This window comes from Microtus pennsylvanicus, chromosome 21 (assembly GCF_037038515.1).
Source record: "Microtus pennsylvanicus isolate mMicPen1 chromosome 21, mMicPen1.hap1, whole genome shotgun sequence".
Taxonomy (NCBI): Eukaryota; Metazoa; Chordata; class Mammalia; order Rodentia; family Cricetidae; genus Microtus; species Microtus pennsylvanicus.
The window spans coordinates 20,759,972-20,781,298 of record NC_134599.1 but is presented as its reverse complement, the minus strand read 5'-3'; the positions used below and the strand labels follow the sequence as shown (position 1 = coordinate 20,781,298).

The 21,327-nt window shown below is 44.6% G+C and overlaps 1 protein-coding gene across 1 annotated transcript in view; it reads left to right on the top strand.

The window, feature by feature from the left end:
* Alk (ALK receptor tyrosine kinase) overlaps positions 1-21,327 on the top strand; it is a 726,297-nt gene that overhangs the window by 229,097 nt on the left and 475,873 nt on the right. Inside the window, exon 3 of the mRNA XM_075955828.1 lies at positions 5,091-5,255. Coding sequence (XP_075811943.1) covers positions 5,091-5,255 — 165 coding nt within the window. The remainder of the gene's footprint in view (positions 1-5,090; positions 5,256-21,327) is intronic.

Below are 21,327 nucleotides of genomic sequence, written 5' to 3'. Positions count from 1 at the left end.
TACAGCACCGGGAACCGCATTCCTTGAGTGTCTTTTCCTGGTATGTGGCCTGGGTCAAGAAGCTCCCACCTCTGTCTTAACTGCTTTAGGCCTTAGGCATGGCCACTTTGTTGTTGGCAGTCTCACCCTTTGCTAGAGACCAGATTTCCACCATTTCCATCTGCAGACTCAGACTGTTAAAGCAGGCAGCCATTGCCAACCCCTCCAGGCATCTGTCCTACAGTGTGGCTCTGATGGGTTCTGGGACATTTTCCTCAATGACAACATTTCACAGTGAAGCAATGTGTTGAACTTGCTAACTTACTGTTAGTATTTTTGAGCTTTGAAATGTGGCCCCTATCCTGGCAAGTTTCAGGGTATAGATATACAACATGTACGTATGTGTACACACACACACACACACACACACACACACACACACACACACACCCCAGGTGGGGAAGGGAGAGAGAGAGAGAAAGAGAAATAGAGAGAGGGAGAGAGAGAGAGAGAGAGAGAGAGAGAGAGAGAGAGAGAGAGAGAGAGGAGAGGAGAGGAGAGGAGAGGAGAGGAGAGGAGAGGAGAGGAGAGGAGAGGAGAGGAGAGGAGAGGAGAGGAGAGGAGAGGAGAGGAGAGGAGAGGAGAGGAGCTCATTCTTGTCTTGACCTGTTGTAACAAACTGCTTGAGGTTCCTTTAGCGAGTCTTTGACAATCTAGAGTAAGAAGTGTCCCCTTTAAGTATTACATTCCTAGAATCTCCTTCCAGTGCTAGTGGCAAATGTCTGCTGGTCCATAGGTTTGGTTGTGAGATCAGGAGGAGCTGCAGCTGTGGTGATGGAGAGTCAGTGAGCCCCAGCAAAGATGAGTGCTTCCGGGGAAGGGTACTCTTTTTCTCCTATTTTAAATGCAGAAATGTAGGTTCAGATAACAGTCCTCCCCGGGGTCCTTCAGCTGCTTTTTGCAGGACCAAGAGCCAACATGACTGTGCCCTGCCAAAGATTTATTTTACAGCACTTCATGTTCCTCCCAGCAGGCTGATCATTTCTAGAAGGTTCCACTATCTTTCTTCCATGAGGGAATTGATAAGAAAGAGCAGTATCAGGCATCAGTGATTGATTATAACTGCACATTCAGCAGTTAGGAATAGTATCTCCCTTTCTTTTTTTTATAGTTTTAATTGGCACATGATAATTACTCCCCCCCCCATTGTTATTTTTCAATGGTCAGCTTCTCATAGACCCAATGGATATATGCAGTCAAGGCTGAGATCTCTGCATTCTTGTGAAGATCATAGTGGCTGTAAAGGGTCTAACACTGAGGAGCAATAGATCTGTCTGTAGTTAGGAGGAGCCGCTTGTTCGTCCTGGATGCCCAGAACCAAAATAACCACACAGAAACTATATTAAGTAAAACACTGCTTGGCCCCTTCTTATTGGCTAACTCTTACATATTAATTTAACCCATTTCTATTAATCTGTGCATCACCACGTGGCAGTGGCTTACTAGCAAAGTTTTAGCATGTCTGACTCTGCTGGAGGCTCCATTGCTTCTCCCTGACTCCGCCTTCCTTCTCCCATGCTATAGGCCAAGGCAGTTCTTTATTCATTAACCAATAAAAGCAACACACAGACAGAAGGACCTCCTACACCATCTGTCCCCCGAGGGTGGTGCAGAAATCTGACGATGTGAGCAGTGGGCAGAGTTGAAGTCCAGGAACAGCCATCTTCACAGTGTCCTGGGGCATTAGGTGCTTTCCTCTCTGCTGTCATGAAACTCTTGATGAGAGGTGATGGGAGGAGGAAAGGTTTGCTTTCATGGTTTGAGGGGGATACAATTCATCATGGAGGCAAAGACATGGCTGCCACTGAAGCTCCAGGTGCTCTGTCATGAAATGTGAAATGGAGAGAAATGAACGCCAATGCTCTACCGACTTTCTCCTTTCTCTTCAGCCGAGGACCCCAGGGCATGGTGCTGCCCTCATTCGGGGTGTCTTCCCTCTCAGAATTCCCCTCTGGGATCACCCCACAGACGCACCCAAAGACATGCCTCATTAATGCCCCAGGTGTTGCTTGTTGTAATAACTCAGCAACTGAAATGAGCCACCACACTCAGACATTACTTAATTTGGTCTTTGTCCCTGGGTTTTGATTCTGGAGCTGTGGTGGAGTGAGCAGAAAACCCTGGATTGACAGTATGCTCCAGCCCTGAGTCTCTTTCTGGCTCTTCCTGGAAGTGGATGGGGGCTATTGTCTTCATAAAAGTAACCTTTCTGAGTTCCGGTTTCGTCTACAGAGGAGAAAACAGCACCCACCTTTTAGTGTTGCTCTGAAGACTAAATATGTTGATGGGAATATGTACTTAGAATGGTCCCCAGCAGATAAGATGAGAGGTGCCCTGGGCTTACCTGGGCCTGAGGAAGGCTGAGCACTTTGATGAATCCCTTGATCCCTGTGAGTACTTTCTGTGAAAGAGAGCTTAGAGCTTCTGCCTCATAGGCCCTGAGTCAGAAGAGAGCAAAAGAGGGGTCTTTAAGAAGCACCCCATAACTAGAACCTTTGACAAGGACTAAAGAAGAGGAGTCTTTCCTGGCGTTGTTAGAGAAAATGATCCCCAGATATTATTGCCTAAAGATATTAAAGGTGGTTTAGAAGGGAGAAAAACACAACCTGTCTCTCAATGCTTTATAAGAAATTAAATCAGAATGTAGAAAAATCCAATTCAGTTCCATCCAAAACGAGCAGCAATATTAACTCCACTCCTATTTAAAGCCAGGAAGTACAGCTGGGAGAGCAAGAGGGAGGCCTGCCTCCAAGCACTGATTTCAAAACAAACTCATTTGGTGGTGGGGCATTTGCATAGCCTGCTTTCCAAGGCAGGGTTTGACCCCAACACAGTGGATTATTACACTCCCCAGAGGCCAGGCATCCCAGAATGGATGGTTCTCAGTCTGAGGTCTGTTTGCTTAATATGTACACAAGCACGTTTGCCAGGCGACGTCTGTTTCGGCACAGCACCCGTCTGTCTCAGATGGAAGTGGGACATCTTTATTTGGAGAAGAATAGATGTGATGGATGATAGCTGTAGAAGCTGAAGTTTTGGGACGGCATCAGTAATTGCCACCGTTGGGTGGGTGGCTGCTCTCTTTTTCTCCTATCTTTTCCCATTTGCTAATGCGAATGGAGATTGGGGGCCTCCCTAACGAAGCCATGTGTAATGGCCGTGCTATTCATTTTGAGGCCAGTTTGGTATTGCAAGGCACCAAACACAGTACCAGTTTTATCCTGGCATTCTGATACCAAAGCAAGGTGTCTGGCAAGCCAGCGCTGATGGTCAGGGGGCTGAGGAGGAGGCTCAGTTAGCTTAGAATGCACACGGTCCTGAATTTGCTCAACAGCAGCACAGAGACAAGGACTCTACCACTCAGGAAGTGGAAACAGGAGGGTCAGGGTGATCGTCCTCAGTTACACAGACAATGTGAAAGCCCAGTGGGATAGATGAGTCTCTGGTCAGGGGGTGGGGCAGGGAGAGGTTGATTAACAAAACCGGCAGTTCCTCCACAGACACTCTCAACAGCAGCAGTGCCGCCCTCAGAGGCAGACAGACCATCTTCAGTGCTGAGAAGATACAAAGGCAGCGAGTGACAGGCCAACACAAACGAGGTACCATCTCCCCATTATAAAGGGGAATTGTCTGCAGCACGAAAGGGCGAGTGGTATTAACCTTAGGACCGCAGGATATAGCTCCTGGAGAGCTGCTGGGAAACATAAAACCAATCTCTATTGCCCAGAAACAGAAAGACACTTAATAGAAGTGTAATTGAGAGTCCACCCCGCCCCCCCCTTCTAACTTAGATAGTTTGGCTGTGTCGATGGGAATCACTTCACTTTCACTCCCAGGAAGGGCCAGCTGTCCATGGATATGATTACAGGACCATCCAGCGTACCAGGCTTCTTTTGGAGCTGGAAATAGTGGCCCAAAAAGCAGCTGTTTAAAAGCACCAGTGTTAATTGGGAGTTAGCACCCATTAGCAGGACCACAGATTGATTCATCAAATTAGCAATAACCCCTCCAAAAGCAAGGACTTTGGAATCTTACAAAAGTTAAATTGAGAAAGAACTTTGAAAAGCATCTGGCCTTGGTCTTCTACTTGAAGACTTATGAGGTCCAGACAGGGTAGAGGACTTACAGAAGGTCGCCAGCAAATCAGTAGCCAAGGAGGGCCAGTTTCACTCGATGCCTATTTCCAGAATATCTAGTCTGGAAACCCCTTGTTTGCCTGATAAAGGAAACAAGGTCCACACGTGAGACGACATCCTCCATGTTCCATCAGCGTGCTTGGAGAGCCCAGCCCTTGCAAAGCACTTCTACCATGTTAGATACTAGACAATGAATGGATAAGGAGAGCAAAGATGCCAAGAGGCTCAGGTGCCCCGAATGTGAGGCAAGCAGACAGTGCCTGTCAGGATGGTGTCTCCCACACACAAGCTGACGTGGAGCTCAACTTTTCCAGGGCAAGGCTTCTTCCTGCTTCCTTTCCTCCCTAGGTCTCCATACTCGGTGGCTGTCCCTGGGCTCCTTCAGGAGAGAGTAAGCCAGGACCCACTCATAGTATTATGGACTCCCTAGTGGTCACAGAGGTAGAGGTTGGAGATGCCAAGATGGCAAAACAAGGCTGTGAGTACCGTGTGGTTGCTTTGATCTGGGACTTCTCAGTCAGGCACGGCAGGACCTGCCTAGGTCTTCTGCACACACTTCTTAAGGCTGAAGGCATCACTTTCAGTGAACAGAGGGGAGGGAATCGAAAGCCAGAGAGTTGGTAAGTATTAGAGGCAGACTCAAATCCAGACGTTACTTGCTTAGAGGAGCTGTGCTCACCCACGGTGAAGCCCTCTCCCTCTTCATGGCAAGCACAGCCCCTCAGTGTCCTGGGAGTTTGGGGAACAACATCTGTTCTTTCCTTTTGGGCAGCCTGGCACATGGTCACTGATGGAATTGCACCTTACCTGTCCTCGACGGGTGGAGGCTGTGGAAGAGGCAAAGGCCGGACTGCTAGAAGCCCGGGCCCATGTTTGGGGAACAGCTTGTTCCAATGACCTCCTTTGTCATTGCAGGTCTGGAGTGCAGCTTTGACTTCCCCTGTGAGCTGGAGTATTCCCCTCCTCTCCACAACCACGGGAACCAGAGCTGGTCCTGGCGACGTGTGCCCGCAGAGGAGGCCTCACAGATGGACTTGTTGGATGGGCCAGAGGCAGAACGATCTAAGGAGACTCCCAGAGGTAAGGGGAGAGGGTCCTGGGTGGGCCCGGATGAGGCTCAGCTGCCTATTTCCTTGAAATGAAAAGGTTTTCCCAACCCTGTTCTGCCTTTGTCTCTTTGGAAATAGACTTTGGTATCTGTACTTCTCCATGGCTCTTTGACCTATCTATCAGGGAACACGTGAGTCTAATTTTAAGATGAATCTAGCCCTTTACTCTTCCTGAGTAAACAGAGTAGGATTCTAGAACTCTTCAACATAGATTTCCCAAGGTAAGACACTGATAACTTGTTGATCTGTTTGTCCATCTAGAATGGGGTTGCCAAGGAAAACCCGAGTCACTCAGTTGATTTGAATTTCTAAAAAAGAAATAAGCACTCTTTTAATATGTCTCAGGTGATGCTCGAAACATACTTAGACCAAAACCTATTCCAACCGTATGGAAAACTTCAAGTGTGTTCTGCATTTTTATTTGCTGAATCTGCCAATCTCAATGGGGGAGGCGCCGTACAACTGGGTTCAATGTGCGTTCCAGAGTCATTCATGAATATTCAGGCTGCATGCTTGTTTTGCGCGGTGCTTTCAGCGGTCCCGAGCTGTTTATGAATATCGCCTGCCAAATTTTCGGGACCTGAAGATTAGACACTGAATAGTGGTTCTGGGTACACATTTTGGAAGAGTTTTTACAGAGAGATGTGAAAACATTAAGCCCACTTCAGCCTTCTGGTCTCTCTAGCCAAGCAGAACCACAAGACTTCCGATTCCTCAGATACAGAAAACTCGGTTGGTTCTCAAATTGACAGCATGGTTTTCTGGTCTTTAGGAAGAGGTGGAAACTGGGAATGGGTTTACTGGGCATACGTAGGACTTGCCATCCTTAGCTGTCCTCTGGGATTCAACACCAGTGAGGGGAAAACCGAGACTCCGAGGAGGGGAATGACTGGACCAAGATCACACACTTGTATGGGCAGGTCTACAAGTCTACCACAGTGAATGCCAAGTAAGGCTCTTTCCACCATGTCTCTGTGTCTGTAGCGAAAGCGATGACTGGAGCCTGTCCTGCACCCTAGTTCCTGACGATGATGAACTTGGGCTCATACGTCTGCGGAGTCAATCAGGGGCGGATCTTGTTTGAACTGAGAAATGTGACACAAGCATCATCAGTGCCCTTGGATTTGTCCTATCTGCCACCCTCAATCCCTGGCATCCCAACAGACCTACGAGGCACGATTCCTTTCCTTGCACTCTTCCAGACTTACTCTTCTGCTTTCCTGACCCTCTTGAGTTAGTTTGAGGTTGATTTGTGCTTTAAGCTGCCGTCTCCTGGATGAAGATGTCTGGTCTGTGTGAGAGTATGCATAGGTAAATTGCTCTTAACCAGGCAGTGCATGGGGGTTTATAACAGAAATCGCAGAAAGCGTTGCTTGGAGATGCCAGTCTAGAGATCTGAACTGAGGCCTAGGAATTTGAATATTTTATATTATGAAATCTGGCAGGTACAAAAGATAGCCATAATGTGTGTGCACAAATTATAGATGATAGTCTAAGCATCACTCAAGCTTTTCCCACCAAGCTGAAGCATCTCAATGCTGTCTGCCCTCGCTTGCCCACAAACATCACTCTACCCTTGGAGGTAACTGGTTTTTTTTTGTATTATATGTTAATCATTCATTTGTCTGTCTTTATGGCCTTACCACCTAAGTGTGTGGCCCCCACGCAAAGAAGTTATTAAATCTTCCACCTTTTAATATAAATAGAATCATTTTATCATCTTGTAACTTGTTCATTCTGATACATGTAGCATTGGTCTGTTGTCTTTGCAGTCCCTTGAATTCATAGCACGAAGACAACAGTTGCTTTTCTTTCTTCTGTCATTGAATGTTTGGGTTATCTCTAGGTTTTTGCAATTACCGATAACACTACCGTGAGCATTTTTGCAGCTTTCTTTGTGCACTTGTTACAGGTGCCTTGAGTCACACAACAAAGATTAAGTTGCTGGGGTGTACATTAAATGCGTCTTCTGTTTGATTCTCATTAACCTGGAGTCAACAAGCCCCAGGGAGCCTCCTGTTTGCTTCACCAGTGCTAGGATTAGAGGTATCTTACTGTACCTGGCTTGTATGTGGGTTCTGGGGATCAAACTGAGGTTCTCATGATTGTATAGCCACTGCTTTGCCAACTGAGCTGTCCCCCCTCCCTCAGTGGACTTCCTAAAATATTCTTAAGTGTATTTTCTTAGGTGGTTCTAAGCCATAACTTCACTTGTGCACTGTTGACATAGGCCATCTTTTCAGATTGACTCTGATGATTCATAGCCACTACTGTGGTTATCTCTGAATTCTAATAGCCAACCTGGCTGGCTAGTTTTATGTCAAACTGACACAGACAAAAGTCTCCTGGGAAGAAGGAACCTAACGGAGAAAATGCCCCCAGCAGATTGGCCTGTGTGCAAACCTGTGGAGCATTTTCTTGACTGGTGGTTGAAGTAGGAGTGCTTAGCTCTCTGTGTGCTGTGCTGCCCCTAGGCTGGCTATCCTGGCACTGGAAGAAAGCAAACTGAGAAAATCATGAGGAGCAAGCCAGTAGGCAGGATAGCCTTTGCTTCAGCTCCTGTCTTGGGATCTTGCCTTGACTTCCTTTAATGATGAACTGTGAAGTGAACAAAAACCCCTTTCCCATCCAAATTACTCTTGGTTATTAATTCTTACCATAGCAATAAAAACCCTAACAAAGACTTCATCAAACCTCTAATTTTTAATCAGTGTGTGTGTGTGTGTGTGTTCGTTTTTTGAGGCAGAGTTTCTCTGTGTAGTCCTAGTTGTACTGGCACTGGCTCTGTAGACCAGGCTGGCCTCAGACTCACAGAGATCCCCCTGCCTCTGAATCCTGAGTGCTGGGATTAAAGGCATGCACCACCACCACTTGCTGTATATATTTCTTAAATAACTATATTTTACGGATTGAGTGGGCCAGCACGATGTAGTGACTTGGAGCACAGAACAGCTAGACTCTGCATGAGTCCCACAGCCTCTGTGATGTCAGGTGGTGTGTATCTGGAAGTTGGAATCTTTTGTATGTTTTAAACAGTGGCAATAAATTGTACACTGCTGATCTCTAACCTGCTTCTCCTTCTCTGTCTTCCTCCTTGTGATCTCTGGCCTGTGTGAGTCACACAGAAAGCTATGAGAAACCAAACTGTGGGAGGAGAGGAGGGAGAGAAATCTCTGTAGCGTGACACGTAGCGAGTACCTTTATGTTTTTAGGAAGCTTGATTCCCAAGGGTCAGCACATGCAGCCAATGCAAAATTTCTCTCATTGGGCGAGTCAGCCAGGCTGGGAATACCCATCTTTAAGTACACATTTGTCAACTTCAGTCTCTCTGAAAAGCTGTCATTTGAATAATGTGATGGTATGCAGCCCCCATAAAGATTGTGACGTAAGAGACCACCACAAAAGCCGTTGTGTGTGTACCTCTCTGCTTTAGCAAATCCTTTGGTGATGCGGTTGTTCCTACTGTAAGAAATGTACATTCCTCTACCAGGTGAAGGAGTCTGTATTAATCAAGGGTCTCTAAAAGAACAGAATTGATGGAATGAGAACGAGAGAGGGTATAAAAAGGGGAATTATTAGAGTTGTTTACAGGTCATGGTCTGGGTAGTCTAGCAATGGCTGGCACACAAAAGAAAGGCTAGAAATTGGCATTTGTTCAACCCATGATCCTGAATGTCTCAGCACCCCAATCTGGTGTTGGAGTCCAGGAGGATTCCCAGAGAGCTACTGGTTTCCAGTCTATCTTGGAATCCTAAAGAAATAAGTTCTAATGCCAGCTAAGGAAGGCCTCAGCAACTGGATAGATGAATTTACCAGCAAAAGTGAAGACAAACAGACTTCTTTTATTTGGACTGCAACCAGGAGGTGTGGCCCAGATTTGGGGTGGGTCATCCCACTTAAAATGAGCTAGTCAAGAAAATTCCTTCCAGGAGTGCCTTGTCCCTTGTGTTTTAGTTCGTTGCAGATGTAGTCAAGTTGATCGCCAGGATTAGCACAGTCTACTAAACAGAGCATTGACCCATCATGGAAAACGGGGGAATCAGTCCCCCACACATGATGTGGGGATTTCTGCTCAGATTTTTCAAACCATGGATGCCTGTTTACTTTTCAAGGAAATTCACTATATCCTTCCTTACCCTTTGAAGTGAGAGGCTGTCCCTAACGAAGTGGGCTGGTATAATGCTGCCCACGCTCATGCTCGCCAAGGTACAGCGAATGAAAATTACTCTACCAGTCTGGACCCACAGTGCAGCCCTAATGCTCTGCTTCCCAGATTCTCTGTTTTCCAGATGTTGGGGAACATGCTTGCAGTGTGGGTGAGGAAAAGTAATGGAGTATTCTTTAGGGTTTGATGTTTGATCTTTTTTTTTTAACTGAACATTTATTAGTTGGATGGTATTTAGATTATGTTGCAATATTTCTTGCCAAGGATAAAGATGGGCCAGCAAAAGGCAGAAAAGTAATAACAATCATAGGTAATGAACTCTAAGATTATAAATTTTGAATGATTTTAATTTATGGTCCCTATAACTGAGAATGATATAGGTAAGACATTACAATTTAGAGCAGCAAGATAATAAAAGGGATCGTTTTGATAGGACACAATATTTATAAATTAATAAACTCTTGAGGCATCATCAGGTTGGGGCATTCTGTGACTTTTTAAATGCCTGGAGCATGTTTTAATGCATACTACCTCCAGTGTTGCAGAATGCATTCAAGGGGCAGATTTTCCTCTCCCCAGCAAGACTCCATTTCGATCTCTTATGAATTCCAGCTTAAAAACAAAAGACCCCTTATCACAAGTGTTCCCTCCCTTGCTCCATGCCTTCTCACATATAAATGAAGAGTGAATTTCAGCACAAGTCTCTTCTGGAGTTCTGCTTCTCGAGTTTTCCCTTGGGTGGACACTCAGTTGGGAAGCTGTTACTGAAATGCTCCTATTCCTCATAAAGGTGACATAGTTTTCAAATGGTTGAAACACATTGTCTTGAGGCCTGGAGCAGCTCCAGATGCTTCTGAACATGACCAGAGTTCCATAACACCTCAGTGGGAGCTGCTCAGTCTTCCACTCCACAGTGTTTAGCCCTTGACTTCCAATGACTGCTCTAACAGATTCGTAGAAACTGGGTGGTTTACAGAACCAGCCCAGACATGGATCCTCTCCTGAATACGGAAGCCCAGAGTTGGACTTCAAGGCACCGACAGGGTTGGTTCCTTCTGGAGTCTCTGAAAAAGATTCCATCTCACGGCTCTGCCCTGGTTCCTGGTGCTGACTGGGAGCAACTAATGTTCTTTAGCTTAGATGGACCATGGCAGTCTCTGCCCATGCCCTTCTCTCTTTGTCTCAGCAGGGAGAAGAATTGTCCTAGACTTATGACCTGCCTTACATCCAACATGGTTTCATCTCAGGATCCTTTATTAAATCTGCAAAAAACACAAAACAAACAAAAAACATTCCTAAATGCCTTCTCTGACATAGGTTTTGGAGCTTTGGGTTCTCATCTCCTGTCTAAGTGGGTACTTAATGGGTTTTCCTCTCCTATCTCAGTTGGGACGTAGACCCCATTTCTTTCTCTCTGCACCCATGGTTGAGCTCTCAAACCTTCAGGGGGTCCAGTGGAGCAGATTCAGGAGACAGCAATTAGTGCCAGAATTGCTAATCCTTCCTCTTGTTTCAAAGGGCTTAAATTTCCTCAAAGAAACCCCAGAAGGCTGTCGTGGTAAATATTTATGCTCTAAGATATTTGGGATCCTGAGACAGGAGAACTTCTGGCTGGCCTGAGATGCCTAGGGAAACCCGGTCCCTGATATAGCCCCATACCCACTCCTCTCCCTCTCCAGTCACTCTTGCAGGCTAGGTGGCTGAACTGCCCTGCTGTGCATGTCCTGACTCTTGACGCTTTGGTTGTGGGTAAATGCCAAGAGTGATGAAATCTGCCAGGTCTCCTTTTACACAGTGAAGTTCATCATTTCTGTCTTCAGCCTCCATTTGCGGATTGCCTGACAGCTCCTCAATTAACCCCTCAGCCGCTGAGTTCGCTCTTTCTGGAAGGCAAGTTCCACGTGTGAGCGAGCCAAAGGAGGGTGTGTCTTCAGCAGATTAGGGCAGGCTGCCAGTGAGTCAGAGAGGAGACAAGCTCAGAGTTGACAAATCACTGTGCTATGTCCCAAGAGCACTGCCTCATTCCTGCCCTGATAGTGGCATGTCCTAGTGCAGGCTGAAAGTCGAGTAGTTACAACCCACAGAGCCCAGTGGTTGCCCCTGAGGTCACTTGGTTAATGAAAGTCAATAATTGCATGTTTCACTTTCTCAATATGAGCAACCTTTACCAAAGACCTCTGGTTTTAGAAGGATGTTGAAGCAGTTGGAGCAGGCAAGAGTGATAAGCCACCTGGAATAAAAGAAACACACAATCGAGATAATGGGTGATTGGCAGAGCAGGAATCTGAACAGAAAAAGAAATGTTCTTTCTTTTCACTTAGTTCAGATTGGTACTGGGGCATCTGTGCAAGAATTGCAAAGTTCCAGTTCCCTCAAGCTGCCATCCTGGGATGCTGTCTCAGTCTCCTGTTGTTTCACATTTACGGCAGCGTCTCCAGGCTTTGCTGCATTTAATGGTCCTTCATGATATAACATAGTTTTAAGCATGTGCCTGTGTATCATTTATCATTTATATACACATAGCTGGATACTACTACTGGCAAAGTTTAATTTGTTTTTTTCTAAGATGAAAAGAAATATAATATTGGCCATATGGAGCCCACACACCTGTATGAGTGGGAAAAGACTTCCTGGTCCCCCAAGTCATTTCAGCCTGGTGCCATGGTTACTCATGACTCTGTCTTCCTTGGTTCTAAAGGAGCCTTTTAGCGCAGGTTTCCCTCTGTTCCCCTACTTCCCATAACCTACTGCCACTGACCAGGGGCTTCTTCCCCAAGAATGTCTCCAGACAGGTCTAGATTTACAAGAGTTGTTTAAGTTTCAAGGACCTTTAATCTTTTTTCTTAACATCTGCGTCTTTTTTTTTTCATCTTCAAGGAGATGGGGTAGGGTAGGTTGGGAATAACTTTTAGGCTGAGAGTGTTAACGTAATGATTCTCCCAAGCCATGAGACAGTCTTCCTCTGTGTAGTTCTTAGACCTGTTGGCTCATCTAGATGCTACTTATGAGGGCAAAAAGGAGAAACATTTTAAGGACCCAACAATATGCACTTAAATAAATAAGATGTAGCATGCCCAAACTATTATGTTGTTACATTTCTGCTATAGAAATATATTTAGTGGGAGTTGAGATATGGCCCAGCAGTCAAGAGCATATACTGAGAGCCCAAGTCTAGTTCCCAGCACCTACATTAAGACAAAACCACTTGAGACTCAGATTCAGGGGCACCTAATGCCTCTGAGGGCACCTGCACACACACACACACACACACACACCTCCACCACCACCAATACCACCGCCACCACCACCACCAATACCACCACCAACAGCAACAACAACAAAGAAATATATATAAGAATATAGGGAAGTATTTAAGGCACATTATTTTTTATTTTTTTATTGAGCTATATTTTTCCACTCTCCTCCTTTGCTCTCCCCTCCCCTTCTACCCTCTCCCATGATCTCCATGCTTCCAATTTCTTCAGGAGATCTTGTCTTTTTCTACTTCCCATTTAGATTAGATCCATGTATGTCTCTCTTGGGGGTCCTCTTTATTGTTTAGGTTCTCTGGGATTGTGAATTGTAGGCTGATTTTTCTTTGCCTTAAGTCTAAATGCCACTTATGAGTGAGTGCATGTTATATTTGCCTTTCTGTGTCTGGGTTACCTCACTCAATATAATGTTTTTTAGATCCATTCATTTGCCTGTAAATTTCAAAATTTCATTTTTTTCCCTCTGTGTATTTCCATTGTGTAAATGTACCACATCTTCCCTATACATTCTTTGATTGAGGAACCTTTAGGTTATTTTCAGGTTCTGGTTATGATAAACAGTGCTGCTATGAACATAGTTGAGCACTTGTCCTTGTGATACAAATGAACATCCTTTGGGTATATACCTAAAAGTGTTATTGCTGGGTTTTGAGGTAGGTTGTTACCTAATTTTCTGAGAAATCGCCATACTGATATCTAAAGTGGTTGTACCAGTTTGCACTCCCACCAGCAATGCAGAGTGTTCCCTTTACCCCACAATCTCTCCAGTATAAGCTGTAATCAGTGTTTTTGATCTTGGCCACTCTTACAGGTGTAATCTCAGAGTTGTTTTGATTTGCATTTCTCTGATGACTAAGGATGTTGAACATTTCCTTAAGTGTCTTTCAGCCATTTTAGATTCCTCTGTTGAGAGTTCTCTGTTTAGGTCTGTACTCCATTTTTTTTATTGGATTATGTGATCTTTTGATGACCAATTTCTTGAGTTCTTTATATATTTTGGAGATCAGCTCTCTGTCTGATGTGGGGTTAGTGAAGATCTTTTCCCATTCTGTAGGCTGTAGTTTTGTCTTGTTGACTATGTCTTTTGCTTTACAGAAGCTTTTCAGTTTTAGGAGGTCCCATTTATTAATTGTTTCTCTCAGTGTCTGTGCTGCTAGGGTTATATTTAGGAAGTGGTCTCCTATGCCAATGTGTTCAAGTGTACTTCCCACTTTCTTTTCTATGAAGTTCAGTGTGGCTGGCTTTATGTTGAGGTCTTTGATCCATTTGGAATTGAGTTTTGTGTATGGTGATAGATATGGATCTATTTTCATTATTCTATATGTTGATATCTAGTTATGCCAGCACCACTAGTTAAATATGCTTTCTTTTTTCCACTTGATATTTTTGTTTCCTTGTCAAAAATCAGGTGTTCGAAGGTATGTGGATTAATATCTAGGTCTTTGATTCAGTTCCATTGACCCTCCTGTCTGTTTTTATGCCAGTACCAGGCTGTTTTCAGTACTCTAACTTTGTAGTAGAGTTTCAAGTCAGGGATTGTGATGCCTCCAGAAGTTTCTTTTATTGAACAAGATTATTTTGGCTATCCTGGGTTTTTGCTTTTCCATATGAATTTGAGTATTGTTCCTTTGGGGTCTGTAAAGAATTTTGCTGAAATTTTGATGGGCATTTTATGGAATCTGTAGATTGCTTTTTGTAAGATTGCCATTTTTACTATGTTAATTCTACCTACCTATGAGCATGGGAGAGCTTTCCATTTTCTGGTGTCTTCTTCAATTTCTTTCTTCAAATATTTAAAGTGCTTATCATATAAGTATTTCACTTGTTTGATTAGAGTTACTTCAAGGTATTTTATATTATTTGTGGCTATTGTGAAGGGTGATGTTTTTCTGATTTCTTTCTCAGTCAAGGCCCATTATTAAGTAAAAACATTAATACAGAAATTGTTCAACATTACATATTCGAGATTTTTTTGTAAAAGCAAAAGAAACTAGACTTGTTCACAAAGGGAATAGGCCAGCCTAGTAATACACATTACTTTTAGATGACTCAGTTGCCAGTGACTTTCCTCTCCTCTGTGTGTTTAGATAGTATTCGGATTTGAGTCCAGGTACGACATTCCTTTCATAATAAGATTAACACATTGTTCCTTTCTAATCCAAGTCAATGGGTATTTGTGGTGATTTGAATAAAAATGGCCCCTATAGAACTGCAGGGAGTGGTGCTATTAAGAGGTGTGGCCTTGTTGGAATAGGTGTGGCCTTGTTGGAGGAAGTGTGTCACAGGGGTTGGGCTTTTAGGTTTTAGAAGCTCAACCTAGGCCGTTGGCTCAGTCTTCTTCCCTGCTGCCTGAGGATCCAGATGTAGAACTCTCAGCCCCTGTCCAACACTAGTCTGTCTGTACTCCACTCTGCTTCCCAACATGATGATAATGGACTGAATTTCTAACTGTAAGCCAGCCACCCTAATCAAATGTTTTCTTTTATAAAGAGCTGCCATGGCTCTTCACAGCAGTAGAAAACCTAACTAAGACAGTGTTCTATTGAGTTGGCTTTGACTTTTGAGGAGGTGGTGTTAATTGTTTTATTTCACATCAGCCCTAATTGACAGTGATGCTAGCTGGGGAAGGTAGACGAGCAGATGGAGAAACACATTGTTTCCCCCCCACCCTGCTCATGGAGGACACGGTGTAATGGCAGTTGGCACCAGCTAGATGGCATCATTGACAGACGGCATCAACTAGAACATTCCGGCATCTACCAGATATCTGCTCGGTCCATCTTTGATGGACATAAATAATTATAAAAACAAATGAGCGGTGGGATCAAGAACAAGCCAGAGGCCAAGGGCAGCATCTAAGCAGGAGAGGCACAGACATCCCCACTTCATTTCCATCCCTGTCCTTGCAGACTTACCAGAAGGCTTTCCGGTGACAATCTGTCCATTTCGTAAGACTGCCCATCAAGCTAAGGTTGCTGAGTTGACGTGCACGCTTATGTTCTTGGCTCTGTTCTAGAACTCACCATGAAAGGCCACATTTTTCTTTTTTCAGCAATGTGGACCTTCATCTCTTGAACCATGATGACCTTGAGCCTTAGGCAATCATATCAATGGGTTGTGATTAATGATTCATCTTAGTATGAGTCTGATACCATTCTAGCAGCCGGAGCTCGAGGGGGAGCTTCAGAGACCACCATGTCTGAGTGAGCCAGCACGCTTACCTCAGAAGTGGTGGTTCCTGGTGCAGAATGCCTGTCCTTGTCAGAACAGGCCCCTCCTGAACTGTTGCCATCTTTGCCTTCTGAAAGGCTCTTCATGAAAAGGCATGGGCTGTAAACATCTGGTGAATCTTATACCCTTTCCTAATGGTGCAATATAGTTCTGTCCAGAGGGTTGGGGAGTGTGTCCGTTACTTTTCATTGTAACAGAATGTCTGAGAAGAAGCAAGAATTCATTTGACTTAGTTTCCTCATGAAGAAGGCAAGCCAGAAGGCCCAGATCCCTATTCATGGCTGTTGGAGTTTTCCATGAGTTTTATATCTTGGTGGACTCTGGAGAGAGGAAGAAGGAGGAAGATGGAGGGAAGGAGAAAGGGAATGGGAACAGGAGTGAGAGCATTGGAGAGTAAGATTGGGGAGACAGTTGGAGAGAGAGCACCAGAAATGGTGTTAGCCTGTGTAATACTTTTACTATTTGAATGAGATATGCTCCCAACAGTTATGACTTTTAAGATGCTGAGAAGCTTGGCTAGAGGAAGTATATCACCAGGGTATGGCCTTTGAGAATTTCTAGCCTCATTCCTCTTCCAGCTCTGCTTCCTGTGTGTGGCTGAGATGTGATCATCCAGTCAACCAGCTTCCTGTTCTGGTCACTTGCCACCATCACTTCCTTGCCACTCTAGACTCCTGCTCTGGAACTATAAACCCAAATAAACTCTTCTGCAAGTTGCCTTTTGACAATGGCGTTTTAACACAGCAACAGAAAAGAAACTGATCTAAACCTTCAAGCACCTCCCCCTAGAGACCCATTTTCTCCAGCTCGGCCCCCACAACCAGCTTGAAGGTTACATAGTTTCTCAAAGTAGCATAACCAGCTGGGTACCAGGTGTTCAAACACATAAGCCTGTAGGGTGCACTTAGTATTCAAGCCACAGCAGGGAGGTAGTCATAAGAAGTAAGGAAAGAAGGGCAGGGTCCCAGGTCTGCCATTAAGGTTATTGCTTTCCTCTGTGAGTCTTGATGGGACGTGTGTGTGTGTGTGTGTGTGTGTGTGTGTGTGTGTGTGTGTGTGTGTGTATGTGTGTGTGTACATGGAGGTCAGAGGACAACCACAGGTATTGTTCTTAGGTACCATGGTCTACCTTTTTTTTGTTGTTGTTACAAAGTATCTCACAGCCCTCGGCTCACCTATTAGGCTGGCCTAGCTGGTCTGCAAGCCCCAGGAATCTTCCTGTCTCTGCTGTCATGGTGCTGAGGCTCTAAGTGTACCCTACCATGCCTAGATTTTTTTCATGTGGCTTCCGGCTGTGGAACTCAGGCCCTCATGATTGCAAGGCAAGTACTTTCCTGACAACTGTCTCCCCAGACCCAGGGTCTTCATCTACAAGGTAAAGGTACCAGATTTGATGATCGAAGCTACCTTTCCCCTTTCAGACGGGGACTATGCATTTCCAATACAGTGACAACTAAATACCCGGTTCCAAACCCTGTGAGGCACAGAGATGCCACCATCTGGGGACAGACACCTTAGACTATATGTTGGCCACAGTATCTAGACTCTGAACTGCCCTGTGCCGCTGGCTGCTCTTTGGACTGCAGCCAGGATGTATTTCTTTTAAAAATCAATGCATCGCCCTAGAGGGGAAAAAAGAGAAAGTCTTCCAAAGCAGCTGAGTTTGACAGGTGAGCTCCTTGCGGCTGGGGAACCTAGGAAGGTATGGCAACATAGTTTTAATACTGGACTGGTGGGGAAATGCAGACACACACACACACACATACACATACACATACACACGCACACACACACACACACTGCTAACTGGCCTCTGGAGCTAGTCCTGTGCCCCATGTCAAATGAAAGCAGTAAGAGTTACAGGCTGCAGCATGCTTTTCCCTCTACCATCAACTTGGATTCTCACAGCACAGTGCAATAGGCATGACCCTAACCTACAGGTTGGTAAACCAAGGTAGATGACAAGCTTCCAAGAGAGGAAACAGTTTTCTCTTGTTCATTATATCTCAAGAGGCCTAACCCAAGGCCCAGTATGACACAGACATTCGATATCTTTTGGCCCACGGTTGGAAACAGAGAGGTCGTTAATAACGGAAACTTCTGAAGCTGGTGGATGGTAATCGGATCTTAAACTCCAATGTGATGGAGGGTTTGTCTGTTTCCTTGCTTGTTTTTGGTTGTTGCATGCAAGTGCACACAGGCATCCACACGTGACCATCTGGCCACCAGGCAGTGCAATCCCTTTGGGAAACATAAAGGTCCCCCTGACTAGTTAGGCTGTGCACAGCCCTCCTGCCCTTACGGAAGAAACACTGTTGACAACCAGGAGTGGTTGACCGGCTCAGCTCCGTCGTTGTTGAATTTTGTGGGTGGGCCCAGATAATCTATAAAGGTCTATGGTACTGTCGCCTTTATTTCCCCCATTTACTCTTACAACAAACCTGTTATTAATGTTATCTGGATTTTTTAGCCTCACTGGCTTCTATATATCAAGTGGTTCAGGTAAGACACATCTTAAAGAAATATGAGCTCTGTTTAAGAAAAGCCATGAACCACTCCAAATTTATGCCTGAAGAGATGTGAAGGAAAGCCAAGACCTTGCAAAAAAGAGTGAAATAAAATCCTCTTGAATGGGACGACTACGATATAATTCTACCTCGAGCAGCGCGATAATCTTTACTCATTCAAGACAGAGAAAGACTGGTCTCACGGTAGCCGAAGAGAGATCTGGGGGTCATTTTATCTCTTTGCCTCTCTTTTGTGACTTGTTAGAAAAATCGATCAAAATAATGTGCAAGAGAACATTCTGCAAACAGGGAAATGGCTCAGAAGAGGAGCGTGTGGCCTGACCTGATAAGAAGTTATCCCTACCCTGGCAGCTGGACTCTCTCTGGTACTGCCCTACCCTAGGTTAAGAATCATAACTCTATAACAGGAGGCCAGACTAGTCCAGGTGTCCATATGTCTACGGGTGTCCTTCCACTCAGGGCTTTAGGGACATGGCAAAGCATTTGCTAAGAATGAACCTGCACCTGCAATCGTAGCCGTTCATGAGTCCTGGCGCTGGGTGGGACTCATCCAGAAGAGTTGGCATTTCCTAATTTCTCCAACTAGAGCAAGCCAAGTTCTTTTTATAAGTGGAGCTGCAGCAGGTTCTAAAGACAGCGCAGGCATCAGAAGGTGGCTTGGTCAGCAAAGTGAGGGGCTCATGCAAGCGTGAGGACCTGGGTTTGATCCCCAGCACCCATGGAAAAATGCTATGAGGAGTGATCCATTCCTTTAATCCTACCACCATGGAGGTGGAGGCAGGAGGATTCCTGGAGTTCACTGGCCAAGCAACCAACTGAGCTTTAGAAAGATCTTGTCATAAAAAAAAAAGTATATAGCTATGGAGAAAGATACTTAAAAAATACTTGATGTAGATTTCTGGTCTCTACATACAAATTTGTACGTGTGCATGTGTGTGTGCATGCACGTGTGCATATATATACAAACACAGGCTCACAAACAGACAGATCATAGTATCCAGCACTGCTACAAAGACTCTAAGGAACTGATCTAATTGTAGCCTAGATTGGTCCTGTCCAGATGATTCCAGTCTGTTTTGATCCTCTCTGCTTCCTTCTCTAAGATTCCTAACACTGGCTTGGATTCCTGCTTTATCAAAATGCATTTTCTGGGTGGCATTCCCTTGCTTGATAATGAAGCTGTTGGTATATGTAGTGGGGCAACATTCCGTGTCTCAGTTCTCAAGAACCTTGACCTGTCCTTGTGTCTTCCTCTCTGTTGTGGTCAGCATTCTCGCATTCTCTCTCTCTCTCTATATATATGTGTGTGTGTGTGTGTGTGTGTGTGTGTGTGTGTGTGTGTGCGTGCGCACGCGCGCACATGCATACAAGACATCAGGAGAGGTAATAGAAATGTTATCTGGGGAATAAGGAACTATTACAAGGTACTCATAGTAATAATGGTCCTTTAGGTGTATGTTGTCATGACAATATAGTAGACAAACTTTAAATTCCCTTCTATAACAACAATTTTGTGTGCCCCCATTGGATCCCTTGATTTCCAGTATTGCTACATTAATATAAAGTGTTATTAACATACAATTCCTTAGATTAGATATGCCTTTCCTATATTTTTTCTTTGTATTTTTTTTCATTTGTTAACATCAGTTGTTTCTGTCCTAAGACTTTCCATCCTTTAACGGTGTGTACTTGAGGAGTGGGGCAGTGACCACCACTGTCTCTCCCACATCTAAATGCATATCACAGATTGTGCTATACTGGGAACTTTTCAGCACAAATTAGATAAAGAATTCCAAGGATAGTAAAAAAAATAGAGCCATAAGAGTAATTAATACTTGCAAAATGAGGATCTTGGGGAGGCTGCAGTTTCAACAGACAGAGGTCAAGAAAGTCATTTGGCCTTTCTGTGAGCACTTCATTCTTTTCTCTTTGCTACCTGTTGATATTCTCCCTGCCCCACCCACAGGAGCTTGAGACTGATACAGAGCCTTTGTGGAGCTGTGTCGGAATGCTCAAGGTAAGCTGCCTGCACTGTGGCAGGAACCCCGAGAGACCTTCGAAGAGAGTGGAGGGAATAAGAGCCCAGGCTCAGGTACCCAACTTGGCTATGTGACACCTTTGTGTGAATTGGGAAAACAAGCAAACAAAAATGTGCTTTCTTTAATTTGGAGAAATTGGACACAGATATCTCCCCTCGGTGAATGCCACCTACTGCCAGGACTCTTAAGTTGTGTCCACATTTTCTTCACCTTCTTCCTTGTCAGAAACCTAAAGCATTCTTCCCATGTACAAATTCAGGGGTAGACTAGGCAAGGCAAGCAGGATTGGCTGGCATACAGTCATGGCTGGCATGTGAGCTTACCTAGATACTAATGGCAAATTTAGACACCTGTTTGCCGTTTGTATGGCACACAAATAAAGGTATAGTAAAGAAACATTGCTCATAAAAAAAAAAACCAGGCAGGCTTAGTTGACTAAATTGATAAGAGGGTATAGCTATTTCTGGAAACCCACAAAAATGGAAAAAATAAATAAATAAATGATTCAAATAAAACCCCGTGCATTTATTTAAAGGATAAAGCTGGATAAAACTTACAGCTATGGCCAAATGATGAGACTGGAAAATTCTTTCTCCCCAAATCAACTATAAGTCTGGACAAAAATCAATAGAAACGGCTATTTCAGTGCTCTAACAATTGATCAGATGTAAAGTGCCTTGAGCTGCATGCATGCTTAGAAATTGTTGACCTTCAGGTAAGAGCACGAGGAGCCTTTGGAGTCCTCACCTGGTGCCGCTCTTGTCCACTCATCTCAGTGAGCACAGAAGGCCACCAGAGAAGACAAGGA